Genomic DNA, 23,520 nt, shown 5'->3' on the forward strand with positions numbered 1-23,520 from the left:
AAAAAACCCCAAAAACAAAAAACAACCCCCCAAAACAAAAGAAAGGATAAGAAAGAAAATAATTTCTCAACCACACGATTATTGGTGCTGGCACAGGAGAGGTGCTGGAAGTATGTGGCCAAGACACGAGAGGATCTTAAACCTTAATAAAACTGTGTGTTCAATTTTATTTCTTTGCCATAGCAAGGCCAAAAATTTCATTTCAAGGGAAATGGGGAAGGATTTGCACTATTTTGCCAATGGCATGGACTGTTCATCTTCAGTTTTCATTGTGTTATGAGCTGCCAGAGGTCATTTATAGCCACATGAATAATTAGAAAATGTTCTTATGCAGGTGGGTGTGTTCTCTGCTAATCACATTTGTCCTTCTAAAGTCAGAGGAAAGAGTGGAGTAGAGAATGTGATTTTCACAACACACTGTTAATTAGTCCAGCATCCGATATCAGAGTTTTAAAACTGAACACCCCTGATTACTGAGATGGTGTTAAAACATTGATTTTTAAACAAAACCTTCCATTTTTCTGCACATATATGTGGCTGTTGCCACCATGAATATTCCCCCAAAATTCTTCCATTTCCTTAATTATTACTAACATTTTTATTCAGGACTCATTTTCCTACGGATGCCATGATACAATTGCTTTGTGTATGGGTTCACTGCTGGCTCCTGGTGGGAACCTGCCCCTCTGCAGGGCAATATCTTCTGCAGGAGAAGGAAACCTGGTTTTGTACCTCTGCTATGCTGTGTGTTGAGCAGCCACTTCACCCCCAGCACGATCACAAACGGGATTGCCGTAGCTCTTAGTAGTTTCTGACTGATTTCATGAGTAGTGCTTGCTGTGGCACTGAGGTTTTTTAGCTGTACATATTTTTTTTTTTTTTTTTTTTCCTCTCCATAAAGATAACCTTCAGGGGGAGGAAGAGTGCTACTCCAGCAGTGAAATCCCTAAGACTCGTACAGGGAAGACATGTAAGAGGTTTTATTGACGGTATTTATAGACCTTTTGCACTACAGGAACTGTAGAAAAAGTCTGCAGTGAAGCTGAGAGGTTGGCTGGGAGGACTGGCCCTTACCTGGCGGTTACTGCATCTTAGCACTGCTCTGAGATGCTTGAAAATAGTAATATTTTATGTGTGATACAGTACAAAATTAGATGTTGACTAATAAGAATTTGTGATAACCTGCAGTGAGGTGTTTTTCCAATCAGCTCCTGAGACATCAAAATTATAGTGTTGTCTTTTGTAAAGCTGTGATCAAGCATTTCAGTAATAAACTGTTTTCAGGCATTTGTAATGGAGTGCAGAGGAATATCTGGGGACGTTTTGAGGTTAAGCCTGGCATACTGTAGAAATACCTCATCATGTATGCAACCAATTTTCAAGTAGCTGAACTGGGATTTTTTTTTTAATGGGAAATGCGTTGCGAATTGCTCCGAGCAGGTATTTTATTTTCAAAGGTGGGTTAATACGTTTAACAGACTGGGGCAATTTGAAATGCTGACCAGAGCTCCAGCACTTGTATTAATGCAATCTTTTTTTTTTTTTTTTTTTTTTTTTTTTGGCAAAAATTCATGGTGTTTGTAGGGAGATACTGGGATCCTTTTATAGCAGGCTCTGAACTTCCACAATGAAAAGATGCACCTTGCTGCAAAAAGTTTATCTGAAACTTAGTTTTGCAACTGACTGTGAAGTCACAGCCTCATTTTTTTCAACACTATATGGGAAAAGGATGGTGGAGAGCCCCCAGACAGATAAAGCTGGTGGAAACACATACATGGATGAGCCCTTGGTTCTAAATTGTTGGGAACTTTTTCCTCCAAGGTCAAGTGAAATTTGCTTTCTGCCAGAAATGTGCAGCCTGCTCACATATGTCAGGTAACAATTTTTATGGGCTCTGTCTCCCAAAATCTATGGCTGGTGTAAACTTCTTCGGCTTATGCCAGTAGGAGGCACATTATACCTTTACTTCATTAAAATAAGATTATAGAATAACCTTTCTAAGGCAAAAACTAGGGGGGCAGTGAAGGGGGTTTGTGTATTCTCATATTTTTGCAAAGAGGACCCTCCAACCCCTGTTTACCACCTCTTGTGCAAAAGCAGATTTAACTGCACGGAGAGCAGTGTCTTCACCTAGATTCAACTAGACTGGGTGGGAACGGTACCTGAGACAACCGTTCCTTCTGGTGGTGTTTATTCCTTGGGTTCCCTTCTAAAGGCAAATCGGCTGGTAGACCAGCACCTTTAGATGTGCAGTGTGAGGAGACACAAGGACCTCAGCTGGTGTGGGGACACGGGTCGTCCTTAGAAGCCCAAACGTCTGCAAATTCCCTTCCTGCTCTCTGTCTTGGACACACTTTTGGCACTGAAGGCTTCACGTACGATAAACCAGGATTAACAGAGTGGCAAGAAGCTCCTTGTCGATGTAGGTCTAGTTCCAGCAAAGCAATTGTGCACGTACTTGACTGTAAGCCTGTGTATATTTATGTTGATTTACAGTGAATAGATGAATAAACCTGCATGCTTAAGTGCTTTGCTGAATCAGAAATACAAATTTTCCACCAGCAGAACAGGGAAGGGGTGTTACTTGGGGGGGACCTCTGGCTTTTGAGCTAGCCACGCTTAAGTGGGTATTTCATTTTCAGTGTGTGAACAATCCTAAAGCATAATTTTGTGAAGTCAAGGCAGGGCGCTCACTTCCATTTCAGCACTGCTAAGGGAAAGCCGGTGCCGGCGCACACGTACCCGCTCTCTCCTGGCTCTCTCACACATTGATGGGTTGTGGAGAATGGGAAGGATTAAAGAGGTTGAGAACTACCTCTGTAGTACAGCAGCATAGCCACAATGCTTGCATTTATGTTTTACTTCAAATTGTTTGTTATATTAATTTTATTTGATATATTACGTTCCTATAAATGATTCTGCTTTCTGAAGAAAAAAACCCTGCATTTCTATACAGATAACATTGATTTGGTATGGATTAAAATGAGCTAGAAAAAACTATTTATTTTTTCTATATTTGTATCTCTTAAATAGAAATAATCTTATTTAAAAAAAACAAACCCAAATTTCCGTATTTAATTTTTTTGCAAAACATCTTTAAAATCTATTTTATCCTTTTGTATCATAAAACTAATTTCCTCCCTTTAATGACTCTTCACAAAAGTTCTCAGTGCTATAAACTCTAGTTTTAGCACAGTAATTCTCTATAAAATATTTCTATCATTTTCTTTGAATCAATAAGCAATTTTCATGCCAAGAGATGGTAGAATTGGTGTACTTTTTTTGTAATTTACAAGTAAATTGTGTGCTTTCTTAAAATGTGGGATAAGTAATTTTTCCCACACTGATATAATAACAAAACTCTTGCAACTGGATCTGACAGTTTTGGCTCAAATTCCTGCTGAAGTCAATGGGCAGCTTTAAGAGATGACTCTTCTGCCACAAATTAATAAGTCTGTATCAGGGAGCTGAGTGATATCTACTATCAGAAACTCTTTCAGATTTCAGAGAGATTGCTGCATAATTCAATTCAAACCGACATTTTTTCCACTGAGGATATATTTAACCCATCAAGTGCTTCATGCATAAGTATTTAGTCTATAGAATAATTTTAAGTTCCTCCTATGTTATATATGAGAGTTAATTTTTTTTTTTTTGAGCAAGATCCAGCACACTGAGGAAGAAACAACATAGAGTTTGCCTGTAGAAAACACTGAGGCCTTAAATCTGACCCATCGCTTGGGGCTCCTTCCATTGAATTGCCACAGCCCTGAACGGACCCATGAAGGAGCTCGGGCTTTTGCTTCTCTGGACTAAAACCACATGAATTTACTTCTTGAAAAAAATGTTGTTCAACAGTTTTCAAATATGCAGACACCCTACTGTGGTTTACTTGCTCTTTATTGGGCCAGATGTTTACGTGTGCCTCAGTGTTCCATTGCTAACCTCTGTGCATTCAAGAAATGGAGATGCATAAAGCCGTAGCCAACCCCTTAGGTGGTGTAGTGGTTGATTTAGGCTGCGATGCTGTGGACAACTGAAGTCTGGATGACCCTACTTTGGACTCCCTATTTATTCTTGCTATTTTCCCCATGTGAGTTCTAGCACCCCTGCAGATATATGGCTGAAAATTAATCCAGCAATTCAATATATATAGCTGCAGCTCATGATTTGGTTAGAGAAGTGCTAGTGCTAGCAAAAAAGGGGGTGAGCATTAACACACAGTTTAGATGGAGAGAGATCAAACCTGTCAGCAGTAGCCAAGCCTTGCACCAACTTAAAGTGATTGTGGAACCACAACCTTTGAGCTCCTTTCTTTAACCTGAGAGATGCATCTTACCTATAAAGCTTTATGGAACGGCAAGTGAAGTGCAGGGCACCACGGCGTGTGTGACTTAGGCTGTGAAAAGGCATAAATAATTAACAAATGGAGTAGAGTCTGGCATAGTTGGGTTGAGTGGCACTGACCCTGAGCATCCTGAAATCTGCTCTCACCAAGGCAATTAGTGGCTGACTCGAAGGGCAGAGAAAGCAGCCAGGAATCGATAAGGTGTAAGACACGCCATGGCCATGGTCCTGTTTCCTCAGACCTGGATGCTTTTCCCGCTGCAGAAAGTAGGAACAAGGTGGGAACAACTGTATTATATTGTATTACATTTATTACATTGAATGTTCACATATGTTTGCGTGATATTCCAATAGACAGCTATTTTGGCTACAGCCTCTCTGATAAAGTCTATATAGTAATTACTTCACACACTATTATTAGCTGAACATTTGAGTAATTCTAAATAGCACCTCATTTTGTTTCATTCTGACACCAGTAAGAATTAAAGTATTTAAGAAAACTGTGGGAAGTGTGAAAATAACTTTTTCCCTGGAGTCTAAGAAAAAACAGACCAAGTAATTTCAAGAATTGACTTTAACTGCAACAAAAAGCACACAGCATAACCACCTATCCATTGTTTTGCCTTATAATTAGCAGAATGTCAAGAATTCAAAGTGGGGAAAAAAGGTAACAATTAAATAAAAGGGTGATGGCACATTTGGCACCCCTTCCCCATCACAGTTTGGTGTGGAAAGGGAGAAAATTTGCATTGTTCTGGTGACACTGCCCACAGGGTTGCAGGACCCTAAGCTCTGGTCTCCATAAAGACAAGTTCTAGACCATCAAAAATGATTGTGTGGGTTTTCTTACATCCTTGACTTCATCTTCTTTTGCATTTATGTCCTTTTATCAGCGGGGATCACCCTGGTATCCCCTATACTGCCTTCTCTTATGGCCATCTGTGGAGGAACTCCTCTTTAAATTCGTGCTAAGCACTCTGTGGGAAGAAAAACCTTCTGTATTGCCTAAATTCACACCTTGCCGTATGTATACTACACAAGGTATACTACAGCAACAGGAGTTGTCGTGTGCCACGAGTATCACTGCCATGTTCTTGAGTGGTGACCAAGTAGATCGCTGCATCAAAGGGTGCACGTTTGACAAATCTTCATTATAACAGCAGGTAAACTAATAAACAGTAGCGGAGAGAGTCAGTGAAAGACAGGCACTGAGAGCCATTTGTTTGTCTCAGGTTGCTAGTATACTTTCTTACAAACAGTGACAGGTTTTAATCAGACTATTGCAGGGTTAGTTGTTACTCAGGAGGCATTTCTGTTAAAAGCAGAGTTATGCCAGAAAGGTTTGTGGTTGCAATATGTTCAAAAGTCTAGTTCAAATGACTCAATATGCCTGGGGTCATCCTGACCTAGCTGACAAAGGACGGGGCCTTGAGAGGAGAGAAGGTCATCTATGAGGAGAAGAAAGTCTGCATACACTTTCAGGATACACCTTACCAGAGAATAAAGACATAAAAGAGTTTCCTCGTGGCTTGAATATAAGGTTGGCCATGAGAAAAAACATTGTTGTGTAAAAAAGGACTCTCATAATGGGAACAGCTGGGTTTCCCAGCCTACATCTATATCGGTGGCTGGCTGTCACTGAAGAATAACTGCCCAGGCATCGCGCTGGGACACGCTTCTTAAGAAGATCCACGAGCAGGTACTCAGGTGCCCACAGCCCCGGTGGACAGCTCGCGTTGTGCCCACCAAGCATTTATCTTCCTCGTAGGAGATAAATGGTGAGCGCGCCCAGCGCAGGCTGAACAGACTTTACATCGCGAACAACCGGCAGACGGCATTTCCCTAAGAGCGTGAGAACCGCGCGCGGGGACGGCCACGATGCCTTCGCGGGACAGCTCGGCCGCTCCTGCTCCTGTCCATGCTCTCGTGGTTACAGATGTGCTCCCTAAAGCTTGTAGCTTTTAGAGACATTTTAGAGGGGACTTGCGCAAGCGCTTCAGCTCTTCTAAGGAGGAGTAGGAGTTATCGTTCCTCCTGAGCCACGTACTTTGCACCTGCCTAAACTGCAAAGGGGTCTCGGCGAAGTTCTCCTCCCCTCGCGTTCCTCAGAAATTCCTGTTTGCAGAAGGCCTTTCCTGCAATCCAGATGTATCTCCTCACAGCTATCATCTAAATTGTCAGAATATACGAATACACATGGCGATTTGGTCGGTGATGGCTACTAGCCCAGGAAAGGTAACGCCGAACAAACCTCCAACATGTTTTGCAGCTTGCTTTTGGAGGACTGCCTCTGACACGGGAGACGCTGCTTTCCGTGCCGTGGCAGGGCAGCAGATGCTGGTGGCCAACATTTCCTACCCACCAGCTGGGTCTCATCACCCTTTCTGTCCCTGTTCGTGATGCTGCCTTCCACTCCAGGCTTTGGATATGCTCAGTGGTTTGGGAACCTAAAACTCAGATGCCTACAAGTTTGATCTAAATTTAACATTAGATCCTAGGATCCTGCCCCAAATCACTGCAGTGCATAGGATATCCACATGTTTTCCCTTCTTGTCATTTGTATTAAAGCATTTTTTTCAATGTAGCCAGACATCCAAATAGTTAACAATACCCACCAGACTTAGGATATTGAAAAACAGCAGCTGTGGCATCTCCGGTGTAACTTTTTGAGTTATGTTACTTTCCCTGGGTTACATGTTCCTTAAAATATTTGGTATTTTAGCTTTAAAGCCATGTTAAAATGAAATGTTCAAAAAGCTAGGATTTTTCCAAAAGACCCTGGCTTTTTTTTTTTTTTTGTTATTGTGTGCAGAAGAATATACAAAGAACCTTGGCAAATAATTAAACATTCTAATTCGAGGTAATCTTTGATTAATGAAGAAGCTGCTTGCAAATGCTCTTCTCTGGCTCTAATAATTGATCTCTAATTGTCCCATCTAAAGGTTATATATTGCCTTTCCTCATGATTGTGTCCTCCTAATGCCTTATAACTCAGATCCAACTATTAGCAACGTTCATTAATTCTTCTTGAAAATGCTGTGAACTTTCCAAATTGGAATAGTGCTTTATAAAACCAAGTTTAGTTTTGCACTGTTTTTTTTAGTCTCTTGAGAAAACCACACCAAGAGATGTCACAAACATGATGTGCAATTATTCAATTTAAATTATTTTAGAATTTATGTATAAACTGTTTGAGGATGTTGGACAGAGGAAGTGTAGGAGGATAACCTAATTAAAAGTAATGGCACAGGTGTTTTTTGCTCTCTTACTGCACATAAAGAGGTGATGGATTTGCAATTAAGTGTGTGATGTCTAAGCGGTAAATGCATTTATGCAAAAATTGGAAAACTATAGAATTTAGGATCTGGCGAAATGTGTGTGATGATAGAAAAAGTCTGGGTTGTTTCAGAGGGATTTTACTTGGATCTCTAACAAACTGGGACAGCTAAACATATTTACTTAATTGCTTACCTAATTGAGAGATGAGGTGCTTCTTCATAGCATAAATTGTTAACTTATTTCTGGAATAAACTGGGTTTTAATCTTATTCTATTTTAGTAAGACAAACCCTTTTAACCTGTTGCTTGGCAGGCTTCCTTTTATACAGCTTAAAGAAAATTGGCTAAACTTCTGTGTTTTTCCTATTAGACATGAAATTATGTACCCCAAATGTTGGTGTGTGCCTGGTGCTTGATCACAGCATTACAGCACCAAAGGCTTGTAATTTCCCAGCACATTTTCTATGTAGTTTGATATTAAAAAATGCATAAGGAACTTGCTTGAGTACAGATTTTTACAAATATGTCTAATTAATACAATTTGAAAATGCTTTTACTTCCTTTGCTCCTGAATTTTTCAGTCTAATTTCATTAAAGTGGAATACTTATTCATGTACTGCTTTCCCCAATTTTGGCTTAATTGTTTCCAGTCTGTACAGCCCGGCTGTCTGGAGATGTTTATTACTGAGTAAATGTATTCTGGAAGGAGAGAGCCTGGCTAAATTGCTGGAAAGAAAAATTCTACAATCTGACCTTATCAAGACAGGATCCAGAAGGTTCTTATTTTTCATTTTGACTGCAGACCGTTAGCAAGGAAAAAAACAATCCAAAGAAGTTAACTAAAGTCTATCACAACAGTCATTGGTGCTGGGGGGGGGAGGGGGGGAAGGGAAAAAAAAAAAAAGCGCACTGTCAAATGCTTATAATCCATTCTGCAGAATTGCAGAAAAAGTGTTACATATCCTGTAATGATACAAAGCTATTTTCTTCTGGCTTTGGAAAACACAAATCTATTCCACGTAAATGCACTTGGTATTTAGGGAACCTTTTAATATACTTGAAGTATATGATAACACAGAATGAGAGTACGGCATCAAAGTATTCAATAATATATTTTGAATGATCTTTAGCAACTCTCCTGAGCATTTATAACTTGCTAGAGGGAAATGCACTTTTCAAAGATCATGTGCAGTCCCTATGGAGACCTGTAACCTTCCTCAGAGCAATTCACCACAAACTGATAGGTCTGATCACAGCACAAGTGAGACAGTCAGTTTAAAACGCCCTGGAAACGCTCTGAGAATACTAATAGGAGCCCTGCGACTGCTGAGTCACTGCCTGCAGCCGGGGGTTCAAGCGAAGGGTTATTTGGGGATTATAAATATCGGTAGGATGTCGGTATTGGCAAAAGCTTCATTTAGACCTTGGCCGGTTTGTGGTCTGATTTGCCGCATAATCAGTTTATTAGTGAATCGAACAAAGGTAAAATCTTCAGTTAGGGAGAGCTGGGAGGTTCAAAGCTGGGGATGAGGAGGGAAGGAGTGAGTGTATGGATATCAAAAGGCTCCTCTGAGTGGCACAAGAACCTATATTTGTTCTTCTAGAAAGAGTTTGGTACTTACCTGTCGTTCCCACGGAACCTGCTGAGTTTATGAATAAAAGGCAAGGTTTTCTCCTCACCTCTGTCCCCTTGCAAGAGCGATGCCATGCCCCGGTGGCCTTAATGCAGGAGCTTGTTGGTTTTCTTGTGTTATTTGGTGTCAAAGTTTTTTTTATGGAATTTCAGCTTTGCTGGAAGGATCTGCCACTGTTTGAATATGTGCTGTTAAACCCCCTCTGATAGAAAGCTGCAAAATGAGTTTCTCATCACACAACGTGTATGAATATATCCCTTTCCTAAGCCACCCCTGGCTCTTTATGGTGGCCTCCCTCGGGTGTCACACACCACGTTGCTGCCTGCCACAATCCTTTATGTACTACTGCTTCCTCTACTACTTCAAGGCCATCCAGAAGAGTAGCATGCTATTTAAATCAGGCATAGCCTGTCTTTGCAATTTCAGCTCTTGGAGGGTCCGGATCCATGTGATTCTTCTCATTAATCAGTACTATGCTGTGTGGGGCACTTTTTAAATTTTTTTTTTTTTTTTATACAACACACGTGTAGTACAAGCTCAGCTCGTTATTTTCTGACCTGTCTTTTCTTCCTTCTTCTCTCCCTGAGTCTTGCTCCAGAGGGTAACTTCTGCAAGAGCTTAAAAATAAAATTGAAAGTGTGAAGTGCATTCACATTTATGGAGCTGCAAACAGGGGGCAGGGGAAGGAGGGAAAATGCACCCGGATCATTTGTCTGTCTCAGTTCAGTTAATGTCCTCAGCTATTAGTCAGCCTGCAATGGTATGAAGTGCATCACAAAAGACACGGTACACAAATATTTAAGAAAAAAAGCAAGCTCTGGTATCGTGGGGAACTTCTCAGTAAGGTCTTGTTATTATTTTCCCATTGCATCTGGCCTGTAGCTGATTTCTGATTTCCCCTTTCTCAGAAGCTTTTTGACCACAGGCAGGAAATGTGCTACAAGTAGATGAAGAAGTTGGCAGTTGTCCTGTACTGTGAGAGTCCGGACACATGGCCAGTTACTTGGTGGGGGAGGACCTGCAGATGAAACAGTGACTATATAGAAGAGGCTATATCTGACACACAAACACTTTTACCTGTCTTTGAGAGAACCTTGGAGAAAGAGTAGCTGGGAGATTTGCTGTAAATCCATCCCCAAAGGACTCGCATTTATTTTTAAGAAGGTTATGCAAAACATAGCAAGCAGCTGCCATGAGAAAAGCGGGTGCCAGGTGCCCCGTTTTGCTTTCAGTCTCTCAAATGCCCCCTTGGCTGCCATACTACCTCTCCCTTGGGAAGGGACGGACACATCCCCTTCCTGGCCCTGCGTTTGGTAAAAAAGGCTTGAAATGTCCTCGCTGTCCAAAGCAAACATTAAGACCAAATATTTGACCAGAGGGGGAAAAGAAAAAAGCTCTTATCCTTTGCAAAACATTAAGATAAACAACAGTGATAAACCATTCCTTATAGCAAGAGGCTTTTAAAACGTCTGTGTATGTGCCTTCACCCTGGAAATGCGGGTGAGGGCATCAGAAGTACAGTCATCTTTTATTAGCAGCAGCTAACTTGGAGAGATACAAGGAAGTTTCATCTATTCAAAATATCTTCTCTTGCTGTCGCAGCTACCACAGAGTTATCAAAGACAGGGGGGAGTTACTGTTCTTGTTTTTCTTTATGTGGAAATCACTTGACTCTGATTCCCTTATTGTCCCTCTCTAGGTATTACTATTATCAGTGCAGTGGCAGAGTATTTCTCCCTAAATGTTACTGCAGAAAAGTAAATAGTTTCTTATTTCTATTCCTTTTTTTTTTTTTTATAGAGACTCTACTTTAAGGATAGATTTTAAAGGATAAATACTATATTTAAAGACTCAGAAAGAAATAAAAATGATAACTGATACAGAGCCTGAAGAGAAACAATATTAGGAGCAGGTCACATCATAACAGGGAAAAATCTATATGTATTTAAGGGGGTGTGCCTAACAGTCCAACTGAAAAGAAAATAGGGAAAAATGCTTCAGACAAGCAAGAAGATTTCAGAAGCTCACTTTGGCCACCCAAAAGGCAGCCAATAATTTAGCAGGAGCTACTAATGGCTGCTCCATAAATAGAAAAAAAAACCAAAACCAAACCACAAAAACAAAACCTTGGATGATATTTATAGAGAGTTAACTCTCTATAAGGTAAAGCTAAAGGGACTGAGGAGTTTTTTCAGTCTTAACCAGAAGACCAAAAGTCAGAATCACACAACCAGAGCGATCCACTGCTGCAAATAGGCCAAATATGCATGTTCACTTCAAATCACTTCAGAAAAGAAATTTAACTCTCTAGGGTCTGGGAGGGAGGAGAACAAGGTAAGTGAGAGCAGGTGTAAGGCATCCTCATCAAGCAGGGTTTAAATGCGGCCTGAGGTAAAAGATGAGATTTTCAGGCAGAGCAGAAGTGTTGGTGGGGTGGAAAGAAAACAAAAATGATGGGAAAGTTGGTGTGGCAAGCTCAGCAGAGGGAAGACCGATGGTTTTACGCTGTTGTTTACCAAGTTATTGCTGTTAGGCCTGAGGTGAAATGCCTCATGCCGTCATAAGGTGCAGATGACATTGTTTTAAAAAATAGCTGCGGGGCTTGCCTTACAAATACAGGCAACTTTAGTTTTTCTAAGCATCTGTGTGCTGAGCAGAGCTCTGTGCTGCAGGTGCAGTGTGTGCTGCATGGACACATCGTTGCCTTGCTGCTCCTTTCCAGACTGTAGAAACCACAGTGTTTTCCTGCCCAAGGGCCTTCTGGGCCATCTCATCCTGGGTAAGACCTGCCTTTTTCTGTTAAAGAGGATCTATCTCTGTTTGTTGGATCATTTTACCCTCTTGACAGCAAGAGTGCTGTGGGCTAGCAGTGCCAAGGCAAGCTTTCATGACCTGATGGACCAAGTGTCCTGGCATCCCATCTGGCATGGGGTGCGTGTGCTTCAGGGCACCCTTGGTAATTTGTTGTTTTCACATGTCTTGAGAAGAAGGCATGTGCTTTGTCAAATTAATTTATTACAAGTTTTATTGGCGACCTCGTGGAAAATCTCATGTAGTTTTTTTCAGTCAAGGGACAAGGCTCCCATGACAAGGGCTAGAACGTGCTCCGATGAGCCTGGGGCTGGCAGGGATGGATGGCGGACGGGTATGGCAAAAGGTTAGGGTGAAGGATGAGATGAAACGGTATCAGCACGCTCGTGGATGTGTCTGGCAGCGTGTGGCTTAACGTGGCTAAGCACCTCCAAATGAGTTGGGGAAGCTGTTGGTACGAGAAATGTGTTTGCCTGTCCACCCCTTAATTCCTTCTCAACCCCATGTACCCCATACAACCCTCCGTTATGGACATGCAGAACTCGTCTTCCCACAAAGCTGCAAATCCTTTTTTTCTTTTTTTTTTTTTTTCTTTTTCTTTCTCTAAACTGTCTGTCAAATGTCACTGCCTTCCCATCACTCTCCTAAGAGCTCCTTTGGGAGGGTGATGGCAAGGCTGCCCTCCGTTGCATTTTCTGCCTTCTCTCTGCCACATCAGCCAGTGCAAGCTGGGACTTTGGCCGTCTCGTGTGGCCTCTCTCCCTTGCGCGTTGGTCTCGCTGTAGCTTGCAGCGGCTCCTTCTTCTCTTCCTGCCCTCTGGTTACTTCACAGCATCACAGCAAAAAAAAAAAAAAAAAAATATAGACCATTAGTTTAGTTCTGCAGCTAAAAAAGGCACCAAGGAGACATGTTTGCTGATTTTTTGAGCCTTGAATTTAAGGGCAAAGGTTTTTGTCTTTGTTTTTCTTTCATTCCATCTGAAGAGTTGAGAAGAATAGCTGGGAAGAAGGGGTCAATATTCCTACTCTCATGAAAGTCTACAAACATATGGCCTTTGCCAGCACAGCTGCTTTCCTGCCACGATTGACAATCAAGGGTAGAACTCAAGATGCTTTTTCAAAGGAAAATGCAGTGGGATATTTTTCACTCTACTGTTCATGTAGTTTTATTTCCAAGGGCAAAATGAAAAGTTGCACAGTATTTCACCTTGGTTTGATCTAAATGGCCAACCAAATAAGAAATAAATACCCTTTCGGGGTGAGTTTGACATTGGATCTCTCTTGCCTCAGAAGCTGAAGTGCCTCAACCTCCTGCTTCTCTTTCTTGGCCCAAATTCCTGGTGGCACAAAGTTTCTTGAGCAGCAGTCCCGTTGTTTACTCCACCAGCAAGACAAGACAAGTTAGTGGGAAGTCCAAAAAATCATTTGACAGTGCAAACCAGGGTAAGGATACTGCCAAGAACTGATGGATAGAGGTTAGCTTTATTTTGGGTCAATATTAAGTGCTTCGTGTGGTTGTTTTGTTGTTTTTTTTCTAGCAAAGATGATGAAATGTTACAGTTCAAGAATGTTAAATATACTGGTGCTTACTCAAAATGGATAATAAACAAGCATTACTGCAGGGGTCTGTGCATGCAGAACACCAGGATGGAGTTGTATCTCTAAATTACATTGTTAGTCTGCAACTCTGACCCCTTTGTCCCTATAGCTCTCCTCACTGTTTGGTGGTCTTTTTTGTGTTGGGGTTCCTCGCCCCGGCTCTGAAACTTCAGAAGCTGAATAGAGAGAAACTATTTTTGTTGCTTCCAGTTGACTATGTTCTAGCTATATGTAGGAATGGGTATTATTCAAGCTTGAATGGAGGGGATTGGGCTAAGATGTGGCTGGTTTGCCATAACATTTACAGGGAGTAAAGAGAGATATCAACTCTGTTCTTCTCTAATTTCACCTCTAATTCTTCCTCTGTTTTCCACCCTGGCAAATCCATGCTCCGCGTAAATTCCCACCACTCCCTCTGCCATGTGGCTGCGAACATTGCTGACTTCTGGCTGTTATACTATCGATCTGCTCCTTCGCTAAAGCAAAAGAGTTTGGTTTAAAACATTTTTCATTATAATTGTGTGTGTATTCTTGTGCCTGTATGGGAGAAAGTTGCCACCTTAGTTTAATCAGAGCTTTAAATTTTGCCATGGTGGCAAAGGAAAAAAAAAAAAAATATACACGCACCTGGTTTCTGGTTAACTCTCAGAGCTCACGTGTTTGGTCGCTGTGCGGGTCAGAGTCTGGAGAAGCAGGCATGTGACTGTAGCTGTTTCTTCATGCAACGCCAAGTATTTGCTCAAAAATTTCATCATCCTCTCTCAGGAACGGCTGCCAACCGCAGGGTAACGTGGTTTCACTGTGGAGGGGAAAAGATGAGTTTTATATGTAAAATTACTTTTAACACTGTAACACTTCTTGACATGAAGGTCAATATGTGCCTAAATTACTCTAAGTAACTGAGTTTATTATAATTCCTCTCTGTCACGTTCCCTTGTTGCAGCTGTGACACTGTGCTGTGTAACTTATTTAATTATACAGTTGTGCTTGCCGCTGTGTGTCTGTTGCTGGGTACGCTATGAATATTTAGATTTTTCTTTCTCTGCAGTTCTGTAATTTAAACAAACTCACTGAAGTGTATTTAACCTGAAGTAATCTAGAATGCATGTTGCTTTGGGCTGTGCGTTTTTAGGAACTTCCTTCTGCAAAACTGTATTCACAAAAGTAATTTTGTTCTTGTAAAGATGGGAAGGAGAATCAGCCCTTACCCGCGGTGCATTTCTGTAGTTTTTCTTTGTTTTTTAAACCAACTTCAATTCACAGTGCTATTGGTGCTTTCGGTGGGTGTATTTTGACAGCGGGGACCTATACTCCAAACTTGTGCGCTTATACACGTGCACACCCCCAGTTTTCCTTCCACAGAGTTCATTTGTTCGCTAACCTGAAAATGTCAAAGGTCTGTGGGCTGAGCTGCGTTTAGCAACCTGGTAAACAGAAATTGCAGGACATGCTATTTCCATGATAAACTCTCTTTCTCTCAGGGTATTGATACAGCTTTTTAAGTAGGGATTCATTGTATGCCTGTCAGCACTGTGCTGGGTAGAAAGACTGTGAGTAACATCTTGGAATATTTAAAGAAAATGTTTAAGGAGGGGCGAGGGGACTTTACATGGTTTTTTAAGAAAGACATCAAGATACAATTATAGGCAGAGGGTAGATCTATAAAAATATCATAAATGGATCTAAAAATAGGACAAATTATCATTCTTATAATTAAGCCTAATGGACCTTCTTGTGTAAGTTTGATAAGATGGCTTGCTAATATTCACATTTTTTTTTGCTATTTAGTCAGTAAATTATGCATAAAGGACAAAACAGAAATGATCACCCAGACATTTGCGTCACTTGTGTCTGACTAATTCTCATCCATTGTTTTTTATAGTTTTAAAATGGGAGATGAGGCAGCGGGGCTGATATCTGTGCTGATAAGATATGTAATAATGACTGTTTTCTTAAGTTGCATATGCTCTTTTTGAAAATGAAAGATTGCTAACAGTCATTGGTGAGTTCTTTACGTTGAATCAGTATGCAGTACAGGCAAATTCTGTGGAAGAGTCAAAAGAGCAAAGAGAGAGTAAAAAAAAAAAAGCTGACTTCATGTCATCTGTATCTATTAAGTCAAAAAGTGTATAAAGTTTCAAGGAAAGGAAGAAGAAAACACCTGAATGCTTTTTTCGGAGTAGATGGTGGATGCAGCAAGTTGTTTCTCTTTAAATGTTGATTATTTTTACTCTAAGTTGTATGAAGAAAAATCTTGATAAGGAATCACATTTATCAAGGTGGGAATTGAATTTTGCACTGATGGGTCTGAATTTTAATTTAAAGAGGGTACAGAATATAGTTTTCGGTTAAATGAAGATAATTGGATGGAATAAAGGTGTGCTGTTCGTATATAAATCTATTTGCTCTGCCGGTAAAAAACAACAAATGGCTCATGAATTATTGTAAAATAATTGCGTGGGTCTATTCTGCAGCAATTAGAAAATGCAATAATGCCAGTCAGAGGGGGGGGGGGGGGGGAAGAAAAAACCCAAGCAGTTCTGTGATTCCCTCTCTGTGAAGCTTAATTCCCATTCGAAGGACAAAGTACTTTCTTATTCTGGTCTCAGAATTAGATCTCTGGGATTTAATTCCTCAACAGGGTTTTGATTGATTTTATTTTAGTAGTTTTATCTTATTTCATAACATTTGTATTAAATCAGATACCTATGAGCACTTCATCATTTTTGGCTTCTAGATCTTTGTATTTAATATTATATTTGCTGTCAAAACTTAATATAAATAAGAATTGCAATAAACGTAAGTCATTGATCAGATGCAGCAAACTACAGCAATGACAAGGAACCAAAAGCCTGATCCAGAAATCTTTGTCTTTAATAGAGACACCTATTGACTTCAGTGGGTTTTGGGTCAGGCCTCAAATGGAAACAAAACCCATCTATGCTTGCCAGACAGGTCAGCAGATGACCTGGAATATGATAGCCATTAATCCACTGTAATAACTGTGTGTCCTTACTGAAAAATGGTGACTAGTAAGACAAATGGGAGGATGCTGCGTTGTGTTCACATGGTGTAAAACAGAGAAGCTACAGGCCAGACGAGGGGCATCTGGTGTGTAAAACCAAACTGTCCTTCAAGTACCCTTAACATCCATCTTCTGATCACAAAGTGCAAGGGAATTAGCTGGCATTGCCTGTGTGGGCCCCAGGGAATAAATGTTGGAGGCTCCCAAACCTTCCTCATAGGCTGTATCGAGGAGAAGACATAGGTGATGGCAATACCAATGCTGCAGAGTCCCCCTCCTAGGGACCGGGGGAGCTGAGTGTCACTGAACAAATACCCCTCACTCAAGGGAGACATCTGTTTAGAGAGATTAAAAGGCTCATTCCCTTATTTCAGGAGCTATGTCGCTAGGGAGCAAAAAAACATCCAGGCATTAACCTGAGTGGGAAGGAGATTGACTGTGTAGAAAAGACTACACAGACTACTGTGTGGTCCTTTTACCTGGAAGGAGAGAGTCAGGGAGACCTGATTTCCAGCCCCTTCTCCAGGATTGTTTCTATAATTTGCATTAAATACTAGTTATTAAAAATAGAGGACTACATCTTGATTATGGGAGTGTGTACTGGACATGCTTCAATAATGCCTGTGGGATCAGGACGCCCATGCTAGTGTTGTAAATCAAAGAAATAAGCCTTTGGAAACAAAAAGTAGTTTTACTTTCCAAGTGCTGATCCCAGTATTGCTTGAAAATAAACCCCACTTTACTGATTAAGGCAATATGTTCTTAAAATTCGTAATTTGGAGAAGTGAAACTTAAGTTACCGTACAGTGCCTTTAGACTATAACAAGGTGCATGTATTAGGGATGGCCACAGTGTCTGTGAACCTAGCTTGCTTTTCTAGATGTTTCACAACATCTACTGGAGAAAATAAAGATCTCTAAACCATCCTCCCCGGTGACTGCCAAATGAGGTCCAGAAGGACAGTTCTCTTCTGACCTGCAGAAGAGGACGCGTGCTGTTCCCGATACCCCAACGGGGCAGCTGGCAGAGACAAGGTCTCGGATCTGCTCTTCAGCTGGGGAGGAACTGAGAAGGGGTTCCCTGGGGGACAGGGAGCCTGGTCACATCTTCCCCGGGGCTTTCAGCGGGGTGGCAACTCTTCAGGAGGTGGCTGGTTGGGTGGATTGATTCCAGCCAGCTCAGCCACTTTAGCATCACACCCAACTACTTGTCTAGGTGTAGCCCCTTGCCTTCTAGAAACTTGAAAAGCACTCTGAGAACCAAGATGTTCAAATACCTTTTTTTCAACAATTTTTGCCATTTTATTTTCCTTCTTACCGGCTAAGGTATGATTAAGATGAGTGAGTGGGAATGAAAAATTTGGTGACGATGAGGAGGTGTGAACAACCTGTGTGGAGACAGCACAAAAATAGGATATCTCCAATACCTCCCCGGAGAGGGTGAACATTAGCTAAATGAAAACTGCTGTCTTAAAGAGCTCTACTGGCATTTATTTTATTTTTTTTTTTAACTCTACATGCTGGTGGGAGAGGAAAAATTGCTACTGTGGAAGATATCAAGTCTGGAGGGGAAAAAGAAAATGTTCTCACCATAAACTAAATTATAGTAAATTAAACCAGGTAACTAGCATCATGCTGGCTGTTTGGCTAGAGTATAAACAGGTTTGGATTAATTGGCACTAATGAGGCTGTGCTGTTTAGGGGTTTATATTTAAATATCAACTCTTGTCCTTCCCATACGTGTCGAAGAAGCTCTTCTGGATGGCGTTCAGGGGTTGGCATAAAAATTTGATAAAACCCCTAATCTGCATTTATGTATTTGTAGCGAAAAGAATAAAGACAAATGTGTCATAAGGGATTTAATTAAGAAAAACAATCTGTAATGTGGAATATACCGTCACACTGACTCTCAGAACCCCTCTTTCACAAAAACCCAAGCTAGGTTAAGTGACAATGAATGTAATGCTCAGGTGGCTGGTGTTTTATCCACAGCTTGTTTCTGGATAACTATCTGTAGTATACTAATTGGTTTTAAGAAAAGAGAGCTGGTAATTATGGAGGATATGTACTTAAAGAGTTTTCTTAAACAGAGAGAAAAAGCTCTGTTCTCTGGTGGCTCTATGCTGCATATTACGTGCTAATCTGTCCTATTTCAGCCTATCCCCTAGAGTTTTTCTGTTGCACCAAAACTCTTGGGGATGTTAAAAAGGCAAGAATATTCTGTGGTCTAACTATACAGTTCCCTAAACTGGGGCAACCACCAAGCACCTCAATGAGCCTCTTGACCGCCTTCTGCAAAAGGATGCAGCAGACAGCACCGGCAAAGTTTTGCCCTGAAGTACAGAGTATGTGTCATAAATTTTCTTTGCCAATATTCGGTGTAGCTAGAAGGAAATATTAATTCAAGGTCCTGGTCTTGAAAGCTACATTTCTAACGATGCCTTTGTCTGCCATCTGTATCCTGCCTGCTCTGCCCTTGTACGTGAGCACGGCTGTACACAAACACCCCCTTCTATTTTTAAGGCAGAAAAGCTGAAAGAGGCTGAACGTTGCACAGCCTGGAAACAAATTCAGTGTAGCTGTGCACCTGTTATTTTTAGGAGCACAGACTGCAGAAGCAATAATGTTGCCTCTGGCTTTGAGATCTCAGAATTTTGAATGACACTTCAACGTTTGTAACTGCTGTCGGTCTGGTGGGACAACTTAGAACCTGCTGATATAGCTTAAAAAGGGAAGAGCATCGTATCTATAGAGGAAAAAAAAAAAGCCTTTGGGGGTTACAGCAATATGTTGCCTTGGAAATACTTTAATTGATCGGTTTTACCGTTCTATTCAAAATCTTCACTTTTTAAAAGCTTTAAATCAAGGAAGTTTGGGTCTTGAATGATGCAGCTTTAGTGGCTGCTTATCAGCCACTCGTGAATATGCATACTGCAGAAGCTAAACTGTGGCATTTTTCATTTTAAGGTGAAATTGAATGACCTGAAAATGGATCCGTCTTCTCCTGTGTTACCAGCAACCATTTTAGAACAAACTGCCTTGCAGCTAGGATGCAGTCCCACAGACGAGAAACTTGCTGTTTACTTAGATGAAGAAGATGAGTTAAAGAATCTTCGTGAATGTTTCTGTATCCCAAAAGTCAAAGATCTGCCTCCAAGTGAGAATTATAATTACAGTGAGGGAGCGGAGGGAGGGAAGGGTGGGGCTCCACATCTTCTGCATGTGTTTGTCACAAATCTTTGGAAATCATTGTCACTTATGAGATAATTGAGCAATTGCAGTCATATCTGAGCACAGTATGTCCCTGGTGTTGCTAAATCAATCCATCAACTTATTCTAGCACCAAAAGCTTTATGCTCTCATTCCCATCCTGAATAAAATGTGAGGATACAGTACTTACATGGTGCTTATGCTGTCAGTCAGCTGCTTTGAACAATATAGTGACTGATTGAAAATTATAGGCAGAAGAATTTCTATCTAATGGTTTGAAACGGCAATGTCACTTACAATAGTTCAGAGCAGTTGCTTCCTTGGTATAATGTAGTTTGGTATTATCTATCTAGTTACAATTATTTTAGTTAATGAAAGAGACGGTACATATATTATATTAACATTTATGCCTTATTGCTGGTAGCAGAGATGATTTTCTTCCTGAGGCCAAATGGAAGCCTGTGCCTTAGAACAAATAATTGATCTGAGCAAATAATTCGTAATGAAACCTTTTATTTGAAGATATTTCCCACTTTCCTCACGAATTGCCTACAAATAGATAACTGCACATGGCTTCAATGTAGCCATGCAAAATGGTTCTCGAAATTTTCTTGCTTCATTCCTGGTCTGTAGGTTGTTTTGAGGAGCCTGTGGCATGCCTGGGCATGGAGAGGACCTGGTGTACAGGCAGGGAGGCAGGAGGGGTGTGCGGGAAGGCTGGCAAGCTGAGAGGGAAACATTTGTTTCAGGTTAGCACTCCCAGCTGAGAGAAAGTACCAAATATTTTCCTTTTTTTTTTTTTTTTTTTTTTTTTGTACCCACCGCTGCTGCTGTGTCTGGCCAAAGTCATGCAGGGAAACCTGGTGGGAGCACCCACCTACGGAGGCAGCGTGGTCCTGGGCTCTTCTACTGCTTCCCATGTCCTGTCTGGGTTTTTTTTTTCAGCTCACATATAAAATACATGGGGAGCAAAAGCTATGCTTGCTCTGCAGGCCCTGCTCATAGCACACTGGAAGCTGAAGAGATGGCGTATTATTTCCTTAGATGGTGAACATATATATGCATAATCACGCTCCTCCTTTTCTGCCTTGGCAGAAGGTTTCTATTAAAAATTAAAGGAAAAAAATCATAGAACTTTCTTGCAAAATATTTTCATTTTCTAATAAATACAGATACAATTTTCTGCAGATTTTTTTTTTCTGAAAAGAAAAGTACTGATGGTACATGAGAAATTGCAGGTGCGTGTCCCGTATTGTCCAGTGAGGCTCTGTGATAGAAAATGGTATCAATCGTCTGAGTTCCTGGAGATCTTTTGAAACAATCCTTGTCTTCAGTATCTTCCTGCCAAGCAATGATGAATGTTAGGAATGCAGTCTGCTCCTGTCCTTAGGACACAGAGATGATAAATCTTAGTTCTCTATGTACTGGTGGTATTGGCTTATCTTTCCCCACATTTAAATCCTTGAGTTTTGCTATTTATATTATTCGGAGTAGAACTGGACACTTTACAAATATTTAAACTAGGTGCTTCCTCTGCATGGAGGAGGTGTTGTCAGCCTGTCTGCCAAGAAGTAATTTTTTTTTTTTTTTTCCCCCTGGTTGCTTAAAATGGTTTCCTAAACCCCCATCTGTTTGTTTGGGTATGACTATTCTATACTCAAAACCACTTCAGCTGTCACCATACCGCTGCAAAATGTCCCTCTAAAGCTGGAAAGATGCTGGAAGGGAGTTCACATGGCCATTGCGCCGCTGCCCTTAATCTGGCTGTGCTATCGAAATCCAGCTCAAGTTGGGCACCTGAACTGCAGCCATGTCTTTGACTGCAGTGTGTCAAATGTCTCTCAAGAATGTGAAAGGTCGCTTTTCAGCGTAGTGTTGCAGCAGCTTCAGATTAAAGAATCTGCCGAGAAGTGCATAGAGGTTTTGATACCCCTGGGACAGTTTTCATGGCTTCCCTTCCAATGTCCATTATTGTGGGTTTTTTTTTTTTTTTTTGATTACTATAGTATTTAGACCCAAAGACTGCTGATGTGTGTTTTTTCCGTAGTTACTATAATATTTAGCCCTGAGACTGTGGATGTATGTGTTTTAGTGAAGATAAGCAGCCTACAAAGTAGTACCAGTTGAACAGCACAGAGAACCTATCATTCCTGTGTTCCCAAATTGAGGGTTTTTCTCCTCCTCTTTTCACCTGTCTCTTTTCTGTGCTTCAGCTGTCATCAGGAACAGCTTCCCTGCTGAAAAACAGCAGGGGAGTAAATATATATATATTTACATTGTGTGTCTGTACTATAGAGACAGATCTCCCATGACACTTATCTGAGCACAGGAGTGGATCCTAGATAACATGCTTCTGAAGATAAATGTCATTACAGATATTAGCCATCAAATATTCTTTATGTATTTACATAAAACATTACAATGAGGTTTTAAAGTGAAGCCTTACAGGAAGCAGATGAGAACATCCATAGGAGACAACTGTAAGATGACGTACATTAAAATATTTAGAAAGTCATTATAATAGTTTAATTTAGTTATCAACTTATAAACTGTCACAGCTGTTTATTTGTTATATCAATCAAGTGGAAACCACTAGCAGACTAACTCCCTGGCAAATCTTTGAGTTTTTATGTGCGAGCATAAGGGACGAGGCTCAAGTGAGCAAATAGGAAAAGATGACAACAGAAGATTTAGAGAAATGTTTGGTCCTCCTCGCTCTTCTCCGAGCTGTCAACAGTCTCCTTAACGCTTTTTCGTGCACTGCGGGGAGGGGGTAGGAATGACGATTGCAGTTGGCAGTCGGGCACCGAATCACCAATCTGATTAAGGCTATGGCTTATGCTTTGTCATCTTGTAAAGGAATAGAGCATCATTTGGGTTTCTTGGGAATAAAAAGATGTCCCAGAGTGAAACTGTTGAGCTATATTTCCCTGAAGAGATGGTTAAAGGCAGTGGTTAATCATATAAACCTGGCTCTTTGTTTGGAGGGCTTGTCAGGGGGCTATAGGAAGGTGTGAAAGAGGTGATCCTTTATCCTTCAACAAGGGATAGGACTCAGATACGTATAAGCAGATTTAGTCCTTCCTTTCTAGTTAATAAAGACATTGTATTTTTCCCTTTTGTTTGGACTGGATATTTCTGAAAATAAACTTGCTTTTTCTTTAAGGTTTAAAAGGTATAGAAATACATCTTTAATGTAGACAAATGGGTATATTTAGCATGCAAAATAATGTACGTTATTAGATCTGACCAGTTTGCATGAATTTGAGTAGGTGTGAGAATAATTTATAATGTATCTAATTAATCTTAATGTAAATTATTGTTCAGGTATTTTTTATTCAGGCTACTCTAAGGACACATTTCAATAATTATGTCCTGTTTGTTTTGCACCAGCCTCTATTTCGTTAGTTGTGCTTATTTCTTATTTGAATATTTCAATATATATTGCATGTCAACTGCAGCTCCTCCAGAAGTAAAAAGGGCCAATACTGTGAGAAATGAGGGTAATTTGGGGAAAGATAAGTGCTAATTTTAAGAAAACAAATGTGTTACTGTAAAGAATATCACAGTGACCGAGGAAATGTTGGAGCACAACGGTGTGCTGGTCGGGAGAAGTT

The 23,520-nt window shown here is 40.7% G+C and overlaps 1 protein-coding gene across 5 annotated transcripts in view; it reads left to right on the forward strand.

Moving 5' to 3' along the window:
* Nucleotides 1-14,436: 14,436 nt before the first annotated feature.
* KYNU (kynureninase) overlaps nucleotides 14,437-23,520 on the forward strand; it is a 59,693-nt gene continuing 50,609 nt past the window's right edge. For 2 of the 5 annotated variants that reach the window (XM_052793080.1, XM_052793083.1), the window contains exons 1-2: nucleotides 14,437-14,454; nucleotides 19,661-19,850. In XM_052793080.1, the coding sequence (XP_052649040.1) occupies nucleotides 19,682-19,850 (169 nt within the window). In that variant the 5' untranslated portion in view covers nucleotides 14,437-14,454; nucleotides 19,661-19,681. Of the gene's footprint in view, nucleotides 14,455-15,029; nucleotides 15,097-15,137; nucleotides 15,220-19,660; nucleotides 19,851-23,520 lie in introns of those variants that run through there. The other 3 variants (XM_052793084.1, XM_052793082.1, XM_052793081.1) reach the window with 3 other exon arrangements.

Source organism: Harpia harpyja, chromosome 7, assembly GCF_026419915.1.
Source record: "Harpia harpyja isolate bHarHar1 chromosome 7, bHarHar1 primary haplotype, whole genome shotgun sequence".
NCBI lineage: Eukaryota > Metazoa > Chordata > Aves > Accipitriformes > Accipitridae > Harpia > Harpia harpyja.